General features: G+C 44.3%; 1 protein-coding gene across 1 annotated transcript; it reads right to left on the reverse strand.

The window, feature by feature from the left end:
* Positions 1-1,101: 1,101 nt before the first annotated feature.
* LOC140911943 (uncharacterized) lies at positions 1,102-6,652 on the reverse strand. Its single transcript, XM_078853006.1, has 3 exons — positions 6,528-6,652; positions 4,314-6,152; positions 1,102-1,105 (listed from the first exon to the last, which is right to left on the reverse strand). Exons 2-3 carry the CDS (start codon positions 5,435-5,437, stop codon positions 1,102-1,104), a joined length of 1,128 nt encoding a protein of 375 aa, XP_078709132.1. The 5' UTR covers positions 5,438-6,152; positions 6,528-6,652.
* Between the last annotated feature and the right edge of the window lie 6,618 nt (positions 6,653-13,270).

Genomic DNA, 13,270 nt, shown 5'->3' on the forward strand with positions numbered 1-13,270 from the left:
TTCTTTTTGTTTACAAACATTTGTCATTGCTCTGATAGTAAAAGGGGGATATGCTGTTTTCTTAATTTATTATGACAGTCTTGAGTGATTAAAATGCTATTGAGGAGACTTCTCACACTATCATGGCTACTGCTATATCCTTGGGATTTTTTCCAAGTAGCTTCTGGCTACCTGCACAGAGCTGAAAATTTTTACTTCTGTTTTCAGGTGGGGATGAGATGGAGAAGGGATCATAGGCAGCAACTTATATGGGCCTGTGCTCCACCAATAGTCAGGAACATGGGCCCAGCTCCACCAATATTTCGGCTTAAATTTTCAGAGCCATCCTGTCCCTAGGATGGACTGGGGCATCAGGCTCTGCAGTTTGTGGGGCCCTGTGCTTCATGGGGATGCAGGGTCCACAGTGGCCTGGGAGGTGGAGGGCTGGTGCTGGCAGCAGCAAGTGACTCAGCCCCTTCCCCCAAACCCCTGCCTCTACTCCAGCCCTCCCTCCCATCTAGTCCCCCAAGTGCTTGGTCCTGCCCTGCCTCTTTCCAGCAATCCAGCCCAGAACAGAGCAGGCTGGGGCTGGATTGCTCACTGCTACCAGTGCCAGGCCCCCTGAAGCATGGGCACCCCCTTCCCCCCAAAGTGCAGGGCCCAGACTGGTTGCCCCAATCCCTCCTATGGAGGGGGTGGCTCTGCTTGGACCCATTTGGGGCACCACCAAGAATTATACAGGCTGGTGGCCCATGGAAGGGATGAGGATTATTCCCTTGCAGTAAAAACTGTCTTTCAGTATGAGGTTAGGTCACACCTTTCCAAGTGGAGAAAGGGACCTTTGGAGACAATGTCTGCCTTCAGAGACAGAAAGAATCACTGCTGTTTCAAATTAATGTAGGGAAGAATACCGTGCTGCTAACCAAATACTGTCAAAGGTCTAGTTCTTCTGGAGCTAGGACATTATAATTATGTCCTCCACTGACAGTGCAGCCAAGAGGATCTGAGCACCATCATTTCCAGGAGGCACTGGAGATGGATCAGTCATGTGCTTTGGATGGAAACTGATTCCATCACCAGAGTAGTAGTAAGATGGACACTTGAAGGCAAGTGAAAATGAGGCTACCTGAAAATAACATGGCAAAGTAATAGTATGACAAATTAAACTTTCCACTCTTCTCAGAGTGGTGATAAACTAGGACTATATATACACACTTAACGCCTCCCACTCTTTTCCCCAGTAAAGGATCCTTTTTTGGAAAAAGTCAAGTAGGTGGGGGGGGGGAGTACATCCCTAAAATAGTCAGTTTTAAATGGAACAGTTTCAACTGGAAATGTTTGATATATCTAAGTTTACACTTGTCTGTTTTCTGCTCAGAGAGGAAATAAGATTTCATGAACTGTGTCACCATTGGTAAGATATGGCATAGAACTTCAGCTACTACTTGTCTAGCTCTTTTCCTTCCAGATTCATCTGTTACAGGATATCAGTATACCATTGCTGAAGCTGGGAAAGAGAATCTTTGAGTCACTGACAGTCTTTGATATGATTATATCAAGAGCTGTGGAAGCCAAGCTGAAAAACCTGGGGCACAGCTGGGGAACCATTGAAAGACTGCCTGAAGCAGACAGGAGTGGAGGAGCTTCATCACTGTCCTAGCCACCAGAGGTGTAACAGGAACACGCTGATGATGACTATCAAAGTAGACTGTCAGTGACTCAAAGTTTCCCTTCCCTAAAAGGACTCTTATACTGTATGAGGGGAAGCCTAAGTATTTTTAAAATAGGGTGCAAGGTACTGAGCAAAAGAAAAATACTGAAAGAGGTAAATTGTGAAATTATATTTCAAACACATCAAAATTAGAGATTTATATTTCAGTCCCAGAAAGTCTGTCAGGTTGTTTTTGGTGGATTACTCCCACTTTCAATAGAGCAAATTAGGAATTATCTATTGATTCTCAATGAGACTTAGGTGCTAAGTGCCTTTGAATGTTGGATTTAGGCTCCAAAGTCACACAGGGTACATCTACCCTGCAATAAAAAATACCCACAAGTGGGTGGTATCAGCTGGCTTGTGGAGCTATACAATTGCAACATACATGTTTGGGCTCAGGCTGGAGCCCAGGCTCTGGAACTCCAGGTTCAAGAGTCTGGGCTTCAGCCCAAGCTCAGATGTCTACACTGTTTTATAACCCTGCAGCCTGAGCTAGCTGATACAGGTCAGCCATAAGTTTTAGTGTAGACATACCTTTAGGCTTGAATTTTCAGAAGCCCCTAAGTGCTCTTATGTGGAAGCATGACTACTATTAGGTTTCAGAGTAGCAGCCGTGTTAGTCTGTATCTGCAAAACGAAAAGGAGGACTTGTGGCACCTTAGAGACTAAAATTTATTTGAGCATCTGATGAAGTGAGCTGTAGCTCACGAAAGCTTATGCTCAAATAAATTTGTTAGTCTAAGGTGCCACAAGTCAACAAATTTGAGCAGAAGCTTTTGTGAGCTACAGCTCACTTCATCAGATGCTCAAATAAATTTTAGTCTAAGGTGCCACAAGTCATAGAATCATAGAATATCAGGGTTGGAAGGGACCCCAGAAGGTCATCTAGTCCAACCCCCTGCTCAAAGCAGGACCAATTCCCAGTTAAATCATCCCAGCCAGGGCTTTGTCAAGCCTGACCTTAAAAACCTCTAAGGAAGGAGATTCTACCACCTCCCTAGGTAACGCATTCCAGTGTTTCACCACCCTCTTAGTGAAAAAGTTTTTCCTAATATCCAATCTAAACCTCCCCCACTGCAACTTGAGACCATTACTCCTCGTTCTGTCATCTGCTACCATTGAGAACAGTCTAGAGCCATCCTCTTTGGAACCCCCTTTCAGGTAGTTGAAAGCAGCTATCAAATCCCCCCTCATTCTTCTCTTCTGCAGGCTAAACAATCCCAGCTCCCTCAGCCTCTCCTCATAACTCATGTGTTCCAGACCCCTAATCATTTTTGTTGCCCTTCGCTGGACTCTCTCCAATTTATCCACATCCTTCTTGAAGTGTGGGGCCCAAAACTGCACACAGTACTCCAGATGAGGCCTCACCAATGTCGAATAGAGGGGAACGATCACGTCCCTTGATCTGCTCGCTATGCCCCTACTTATACATCCCAAAATGCCATTGGCCTTCTTGGCAACAAGGGCACACTGCTGACTCATATCCAGCTTCTCGTCCACTGTCACCCCTAGGTCCTTTTCTGCAGAACTGCTGCCTAGCCATTCGGTCCCTAGTCTGTAGCTGTGCATTCGGTTCTTCCGTCCTAAGTGCAGGACCCTGCACTTATCCTTATTGAACCTCATCAGATTCCTTTTGGCCCAATCTTCCAATTGGTCTAGGTCCTTCTGTATCCTATCCCTCCCCTCCAGCGTATCTACCACTCCTCCCAGTTTAGTATCATCCGCAAATTTGCTGAGAGTGCAATCCACACCATCCTCCAGATCATTTATGAAGATATTGAATAAAACCGGCCCCAGGACCGACCCTTGGGGCACTCCACTTGATACCGGCTGCCAACTAGACATGGAGCCATTGATCACTACCCGTTGAGCCCGACAATTTAGCCAATTTTCTACCCACCTTATAGTGCATTCATCCAGCCCATACTTCCTTAACTTGCTGACAAGAATACTATGGGAGACCGTGTCAAAAGCTTTGCTAAAGTCAAGAAACAATACATCCACTGCTTTCCCTTCATCCACAGAACCAGTAATCTCATCATAAAAGGCGATTAGATTAGTCAGGCATGACCTTCCCTTGGTGAATCCATGCTGGCTGTTCCTGATCACTTTCCTCTCATGCAAGTGCTTCAGGATTGATTCTTTGAGGACCTGCTCCATGATTTTTCCAGGGACTGAGGTGAGGCTGACTGGCCTGTAGTTCCCAGGATCTTCCTTCTTCCCTTTTTTAAAGATTGGCACTACATTAGCCTTTTTCCAGTCATCCGGGACTTCCCCGGTTCGCCACGAGTTTTCAAAGATAATGGCCAGTGGCTCTGCAATCACAGCCGCCAATTCCTTCAGCACTCTCGGATGCAACTCGTCCGGCCCCATGGACTTGTGCACGTCCAGCTTTTCTAAATAGTCCCTAACCGCCTCTATCTCCACAGAGGGCTGGCCATCTCTTCCGCATTTTGTGATGCCCAGCGCAGCAGTCTGGGAGCTGACCTTGTTAGTGAAAACAGAGGCAAAAAAAGCATTGAGTACATTAGCTTTTTCCACATCCTCTGTCACTAGGTTGCCTCCCTCATTCAGTAAGGGGCCCACACATTCCTTGGCTTTCTTCTTGTTGCCAACATACCTGAAGAAACCCTTCTTGTTACTCTTGACATCTCTGGCTAGCTGCAGCTCCAGGTGCGATTTGGCCCTCCTGATAACATTCCTACATGCCCGAGCAATATTTTTATACTCTTCCCTGGTCATATGTCCAACCTTCCACTTCTTGTAAGCTTCTTTTTTATGTTTAAGATCCGCTAGGATTTCACCATTAAGCCAAGTTGGTCGCCTGCCATATTTACTATTCTTTCGACTCATCGGGATGGTTTGTCCCTGTAACCTCAACAGGGATTCCTTGAAATACAGCCAGCTCTCCTGGACTCCTTTCCCCTTCAAGTTAGTCCCCCAGGGGATCCTGGCCATCCGTTCCCTGAGGGAGTCGAAGTCTGCTTTCCTGAAGTCCAGGGTCCGTATCCTGCTGCTTACCTTTGTTCCCTGCGTCAGGATCCTGAACTCAACCAACTCATGGTCACTGCCTCCCAGATTCCCATCCACTTTTGCTTCCCCCACTAATTCTACCCGGTTTGTGAGCAGCAGGTCAAGAAAAGCACCCCCCCTAGTTGGCTCCTCTAGCACTTGCGCCAGGAAATTGTCCCCTACGCTTTCCAAAAACTTCCTGGATTGTCTATGCACCGCTGTATTGCTCTCCCAGCAGATATCAGGAAAATTAAAGTCACCCATGAGAATCAGGGCATGCGATCTAGTAGCTTCCGTGAGCTGCCGGAAGAAAGCCTCATCCACCTCATCCCCCTGGTCCGGTGGTCGATAGCAGACTCCCACCACTACATCACTCTTGTTGCACACACTTCTAAACTTAATCCAGAGACACTCAGGTTTTTCTGCAGTTTCGTACCGGAGCTCTGAGCAGTCATACTGCTCCCTTACATACAGTGCTACTCCCCCACCTTTTCTGCCCTGCCTGTCCTTCCTGAACAGTTTATAACCATCCATGACAGTACTCCAGTCATATGAGTTATCCCACCAAGTCTCTGTTATTCCGATCACGTCATAGTTCCTTGACATCACCAGGACCTCCAGTTCTCCCTGCTTGTTTCCAAGGCTTTGTGCATTTGTATATAAGCACTTGAGATAACCTGTTGATCGCCCCTCATTGCCAGTATGAGGCCGGAGCCCTCCCCTCACAGACATTCCTGCCTGTGCTTCCTCCCGGTATCCCGCTTTCCCACTTACCTCAGGGCTTTGGTCTCCTTCCCCCGGTGAACCTAGTTTAAAGCCCTCCTCACTAGGTTAGCCAGCCTGCTGGCAAAGATGCTCTTCCCTCTCTTCGTAAGATGGAGCCCGTCTCTACCCAGCACTCCTCCTTCATGGAACACCATCCCATGGTCAAAGAAACCAAAGCCTTCTCTCCGACACCATCTGCGTAGCCATTCGTTGACTTCCACGATTCGATGCTCCCTACCTAGGCCTTTTCCTTCCACGGGGAGGATGGACGAGAACACCACTTGCGCCTCCAACTCCTTTATTCTTCTTCCTAGAGCCACATAGTCCGCAGTGATCCGCTCAAGGTCATTCTTGGCAGTATCATTGGTGCCCACGTGGAGAAGCAGGAAGGGGTAGCGATCCGAGGGCTTGATGAGTCTCGGCAGTCTCTCCGTCACATCACGAATCTTAGCCCCTGGCAAGCAGCAGACTTCTCGGTTTTCCCGGTCAGGGCGGCAGATAGATGACTCAGTCCCCCGGAGGAGAGAGTCCCCGACCACCACCACCCGCCTTCTCCTCTTGGGGGTGGTGGTCGTGGAACCCCCAACCTCAGGACAGCGCATCTCATGCCTTCCAACCAGCGGAGTCTCCTTCTGCTTTCTCGCCCCAGACATATCATCTGGTCCACTCTCCGCAACGATACCTGTGGAGAGAACATGAAAGCGGTTAGTTACCTGTGTCTGTGTTACTGGAACCCGGACATTCCGCTTACCTCTTCTGGAGGTCACATGTTGCCAAGCTTCTTCACTGGTCTCTTGGCTCCTCTGTGCAACCTGCTCTATATCTGTAGAGCTTTGTGCCCCTAGAAGCCTATCCTGAGTTTCGTCCAGGAAATCCTCAGTTTCCCGTATGCAACGCAGGGTTGTTATCTGTTGCTCCAGACCTTCAATCTTCTCTTCCAATATGGAGACCAGCTTGCACTTTGTACAGACAAAGTCGCTTCTGTCCTGTGGAAGAAAGACAAACATGGCACATTCAGTGCAGGTCACAACAGCTGAACCCCCCCCTTCCATATCACCTTCCTACTGTGAGCTTCCTCAGAGCAGTTTGCAAGACGTAAGCCTCACTGGGCTCCCTCCAGGCGAACTCCCAGGCAAACTCCTGCTGTGTGCTGCTCTGCTGTCCCCGCTGCTCAGCTGGTTCTCCGCCTTCTTTTTCTTTTCTATCAGTGTGTCAAGGACTCAGAAATCTAGTTCCCCCTCCCCCCCGCCCAAAATGAGTTCTCAGCCTGTCTTTCTGACATCCCTTTGTCAATGTCCAGGTGTTAAAATCAACATGGCCAAAATTTGGCTCTTGAACTTTTCCTGCCCATCCCCTTCCTTCTCCAAGACTATAGACACCAGTCTTGCGGTTACTCAAGCCTGTAACTTAGATGTCATCTGTCTCTTCTAGCTGGATCCACACATTTGGGCCTTTTCTTCTCTGTCCACACAGCTGGAACTCATTCACCACACAATTTCCATTTTAACTGCTGCAACGTCCTCATTTAGGACCTTGTGTACTGCAACCTTGCTTGACAACAGCATTTTGAATATTTTCCTGGCTCACACTCCTGAGCGCAGCAGCAGCCTCCTTGGGGTATGTCTACACTGCTGTTAAAAACCCAACATTGGCCTATGCCAGCTGACTCAGACTTATGGGGCTCGGGTAAGGGGCTGTTTAATTGTGGTGTAGATGTTCACGCTTAGGCTCAAGCCTGGGCTCCAGGGCCCTGTGAGACAGGAGGGTCCCGGTGCTTGGGCTGCAGCCTGATTCCAAGCTATTTATGCTGTAAATAAACAGCTCCTTAATGTGAGCCTGGGTCAGCAGGCACAGGCCAGCTGTGGGTTTTTAATTGCCATGTAGATATACCCTTGGAGTCCCTCCACTGGTTCCCCCTTCACCTCAAATACCTGATTCAAGCTTTGAGTCTTTCATGATTTAACCCCACTCTGCCCTGGAGCTAGTAAAACATCAGAAGAGGGAAGTGAGAAAAAGAGACAAGAAGGTAGACATTAATCAAAACAGGAAGGAAAGGAGATTAATAGAAAAAAAAAAAGAGAAAAAGACACTGAAAAGATTCTGCTATATACACATGAGGATTGGTGTATATAGTAGAAAGAACCAATGAAGGGACACAGAACAAAAGAGACAGTGAAATAACAAAAATACAACGTTATATAAAAGATCAGAACCAGACTACAACCTTCTATTGATTGCAGTGGAGCTACTTGCAGAGCAAGGCAATTCCTCAATGCAAGTAAGAGTGGCAGAATTGGGATCTTCATGTTTAATATACATGAATGTTTGATTATACATACAGCTCTGGTAAACAGAGGTGAGGTGTGTCTTCGACCAATCAACTTAATTGACTAGTCTCTTTATAAACCCAGCTTGATTTTGCAGATATCTTTTCCTTAAGTTCACTTTATCCCTTCTCCTCTCCCTTGCACTCATCTGTGGTGATGTTGCCATTGTTTCTTGCAATCAATCTCTGTCCCTGTTAACAGTCTTGGAGCACTGACATGTTTGTTAAAACTGGTAACTGGTGTGGTGGTATTAGTGGCAGTATAGATGTGGTGATACTTGAGAAAGCAACACCTTATTGCTTAGTTATCCATTTACACACATGTAACTTTACATTCACAAGAATTATAAAACAGTGACATAAAAATAATGTGGTATTAAAGTGAGTCAATTTACCCCTTTTCACCAATATCTAAACATTTCTGCAGGACCATTTCCTCAGAATTCATGATTTGTTTTACCCTTGCTGTCAAATGAACTTGCCAATTCCACTGTTACGTTAGGTTTTCCTACCCATTTTCATATATCACACTGTTTGTCACCACTGTACTAGTACTTTGCAAATTCTTCATTGCCATATGGGATCTTTAAAACTTGCTTTAAAAAGTTGCCCAAATGAATGAGATCTGGTTGGTCCTCACTGTATAATAATTTTTTTAAAAAAGCTTGCGGCTTCAAAGATCTACCCATGGCCTGGCCTTGCTCCCACTTTGCTAATGCTACAGCAGGTCTGCACTACTTTGATCTTCCAATATTTATTCATTAAAGTATACTAGGAGCATAACACAAAACTTAGACTAAGTTTGAAAATAGTATATGTTAAAGTGATAAAATAAATTAGATGTTACATATGCATGGTCAGTGTCATGCACCTGCCTACATCACTGGTATTTGGAGCTGACTTAACCATATCCAACGTAAATGCCTACTTGTGTATAATGCTGCTACATCACACTCTGGGCCAGATCCTAAATTGGTGTGAAATGACATAGCTCTCTTTACTTCAGTGAAGCTACATTGATCACCACAGATAGGGGAGATACTCCACTCATGTAAAGAGAGCTATCCTATACAGTATCTAGTTTACAAATACATTTGGAGCACAAAATACTGGATTTCTATCTCTTATTATAACAGATATATATATATAACAGGATATTTATATATATCATTTGTCTGCATAGCTGCTGTGTACATGTTTAAATCATTTAAAAGTAAAACTTAAAGAATATACTTTAAATTAATTTAATTGTCTAGTGGGTTGTAACTAATCCTTTGAAACAAAATGTTTGTTTTTCCTAGGAGAAAAAGTGAGACTCACCCAATGAATGGGGTGGGAGGGTGGAGAAAAGAGATAGGGAAGCAGTTCTAAGCTAGAGTAAACAGTAACAATCTTCAGAGTAACAGCCGTGTTAGTCTGTATTCGCAAAGTGAGCTGTAGCTCACGAAAGCTTATGCTCTAATAAATTGGTTAGTCTCTAAGGTGCCACAAGTACTCCTTTTCTTTTTAGTAACAATCTTGTACAGTAAGTTTCTTCTGTAGACTTACAATCACATTAAACATGATCATAATTTCCATTTTACAGAGAGAAAACAAGGTACAAAGCTTAAATTTGCCCAAGATCAGCAATAGAGAACCTACCTCTGAGTCCTAGTGTCTTATCTACTGTTCCTCAATGCCATTGTGATGCATCCATCTGGTTAAATTACCTGGAGATACACTGCAATCAGGACTAAAGGTGGAGCTGCTGAAAAGGGAAATAGGGGAACACATATGGATCTAAAGTACTTGCAGAAGTACACACTAGATTTATGCAAAATGAAAAGACTTTAGCAGTGATAATAGCAAGCTGCTGTATTGTACACCAGTGATTCTGAGGCTGTTGCTTAAACTGCAACAGTGTAAACTGAAAACCAACTATAAGCCAGAAAAAGAAGTTGTGGATATGCTTTCCTTTCAAGAGGCAGAAGAGGAAAGATGAGATAGAAGCACAAAGGCATCTAAGCAATGAGTATCTACCTATGGACAAAGCAAAAAGACGATACCATAAAGGAAGATACAGTGAGGATAATATAGTAATAAGCATGGCCTCAGGACAATGCAACTCAAACTCAGCCATAAAGAAACCACTAAAACTGAAATGGGTGGATTCACGATCAAAGGAAAGATAGTACTATCCCAGATAATTAAACAAAACAAAAACACTGAATACAGGTAAGATTGTGAGAAAGAAAAATGTTAAAAGTGGCAAAAGGAAGTGATAGCCTAGGTTGGCATGAGAAAAAAAATTAAAGCGTAGCAAAGTGTGAGATCTGCTAATGCCACAGAGTCTCCACAAGGAAATCTTAGTAGTAGCACAGATCACAGCAGCATCAAGTAGTGGGTTTATTGTAGAGGAATAGAAATTAATATTTGTGGATAGTTGATAACACAGCTGTTCCATGTACTTCAGACATCAAACAAGAGGATACAAAGTAAATCTGTAATCATCAGTTTCTATATTCACCACACATGGACTTTTCAGATCAAATTAAACTGCACACTTCAGTTCATCAGTGAACATTCTCCCAAATTTACAAGGACTGGGAATAAAATATGTCATTAGCCTATCCAGAAGTCAGTAACTTGGCAAAGATGATGTTACAATGACAAGTTACTGGAGCTAAAATGGAAGGCCATAACCCATACCTCTTTATTTTATAATGTGGCAGCCAAAACTGGCGCAAATGCTAATGACATGGAAACTGAATGCATTGGAAAATGGCTACTTTCAGTTATACAGTCTGCCTCCAGATAAAACAAAGATTCAAAATTACTAGCATGTGCTGAAAAGACACCATGACCAATCGGGCCAGTATCTAGCATAACCAAAAGGGACCAGATCCACATACATATACCCCAGAACGTTCACTAAACAGCTGCTCCTATAGGACTAGAAGATACTATGGTTAAAACAGTGGTCCCCAAACTGTAGGGTGCACCCTACTAGGTGTGCATAGAGGAAAGTTCAGGGGGCATAGCACGGCCCAGGCCAGCCTCCATTGGAAGCTGGGAGGGAGTGCCACCCAGCTCCTGGCTCCCCCCCACAAGGCATGGCCCCAGCTCCCAGCTGCAGCCCCAGTCTCAGCCCCTGCCTGTCTGCGACTCTGCTCCCAGCCATGGCCCCATCCCTGGCTTCAGCCCCTGCTCCTGGCCTTGGCTTCTGACTCCCACCCAGCCACAACTCCAGCCCCAGCATCAGCTTTGGCTCCAACCTTGGCACCGCTCCCAACCATGGCTGGGGAAGGGCACAGATAGAGGGGAGAAGGGGCACAAGGTAAAAAGTTGGGGGCCACTGGGTTAAAATCTGTTGGAAACCATTGTGTTGTGTGAGGAAAAGGCACTGAGATGATGTGATAACCCTATACAGAACTGAACTCTATGCCACCCCACATGGCCCCTTGGACTCCTGCCCCTGCTCCCCTTCCTGCCCCAGTGCAACAGAACCACACCATTTCCGTTACCTGTTTTGGAACCTCTCCAGTGGCAGAGTGGATGCAGTCCTAAATAAATACAATTAAAAAACAGAAAAAATGTATAGGGTTAGAGGTAGCCAGTTGTATTTGATGTGCATGTATTAAATTAAACAATGTATTATACATGTGTATACAATTTTTATATATGTTGACTGCCTCTCTTCTCTATCCTGGGTATGTGTCATCTTAGCACAAGTCTTCAGAGAAAGGATACCACCTTACTAATTGTTTACACAGTGCCTATCAAAATGGGGCCTTGTCATTGAGGCCTCTAGGCATTTTTCTACAATAGAAAAAGATATAAGTCAATACATCATAATAATAAATAAGTGTGTAGTATATTGAAGGACTGTTCCACAGTCCTGCCAGTTACCAAGAGAGATAATCGAGTTTTGTGATGCATAATATTTTCAAGCACCTTAGATAAGAACATAAAACAGCCACACTTGGTCAGACCAAAGATCCATCTAGCCCGGTATCCTGTCTTCCAACAGTGGCCAATGCCAGGTGCCCCAGAGAGAATGAACAGAACAGGAAATTGTCAAGTGATCCATTCCCTGTCACCCATTCCCAGCTTCTAGCAAACAGAGGTTAGGAACACCAACCAGGATGGGCAGGGATAATAGCCATTTGTGGATCTATCCTCCATGAACTTACCTAGTTCTTTTTTGAACCCTATTATATTCTTGGCCACAACATCCTCTGGCAAAGGGTTCACAGGTTGATGGTGCATTGTGTGAAGAAATACTTCCTTTTGTTTGTAACCTGCTGCCTATTAATTTCATTTGGTGACCCCTAGTTCTGGTGTTATAAGATGGAGTAAACACTTCGTTATTTACTTTCTCTATACCAGTCATAATTTTATAGACCACAATCATTCTCCCTTAGTCATCTTTTCCAAGCTGAAAAGTCCAATTTATTAATCTCTTCTTATACGGAAGCCATTCCATACCCCTAATCATTTTTATTGCCCTTTTGGAACCTTTTCCAAGTCCAATATATCTTTTTTGAGATGGGGCAACCACATCTGCACGCAGTATTCAAGATGTGGGCATATCACAGATTTATGTAGAGGTAATATATTTTCTATCTAGTCACTTAATGATTCTTTGTTTTTGACTGCTGCTGCTCATTGAGTGGATGTTTTCAGAGAACTATCCACAATGATTCCAACAGCTAATTTAGACCCCATCATTTTATATGTATAGTTGGAATTATGTTTTCCAATGTGTATTACTTTGCATTTATCAATATTGAATTTCATCTGCAATTTGTTGCCCAGTCACCCAAGTTTGTGAGGTCTTTTCGTAGCTCTTCACAGTCTGGCTGGGACTTAGCTATCTTGAGTAATTTTGTATCATCTGCAAGTTTTGCCATATCCCTGTTTACCCCTTTCCAGATCATTTATGCATATCCTTAATGCAACTGCACACAGGTCCTGTTTATGATAAACAGGAGGGTGACAGCTTAATGTACATTAGGTACTAACATATCCTACTGCATACTGAATCTGTCCTGCACTGACTGGTTACTTTGCATATGAACACTCCACACTTTTTTAGAGATGAAAATAAAAACCTGACATTTATAAGTGTTTGTGTGTGCAGAGTAATTGTAAGTGAGAGATCAAATGTGTAATGTTCTTAATTTAGAAGTCCATCAGTTGATGGAAATAGTTGCCCTTCATATGTGCTGCTGAAAGAAATGCAGCACATCTTTCCATTAAGAGTTAACAGATTTTAAATGCACAAAATGGGAATTGCTATAGGGATACTGTGTGCTTATACTTACTCAAGTGAAACAGGCAGCTAGCAGCATCCCATTAAATACTCAAATACTTTACAGAGTTGTCTATTTTGAAAGGAGTCAAGTTCTACAAAAAAGTAGAATACACAAAGGAGTTGCTCAGCTGTAGTGCCTCTATCTAAGGGTAAAGTCCATAATCAATCGTTTGCACAC

This window comes from Lepidochelys kempii, chromosome 5 (assembly GCF_965140285.1).
Source record: "Lepidochelys kempii isolate rLepKem1 chromosome 5, rLepKem1.hap1, whole genome shotgun sequence".
NCBI classification, from domain to species: Eukaryota; Metazoa; Chordata; order Testudines; family Cheloniidae; genus Lepidochelys; species Lepidochelys kempii.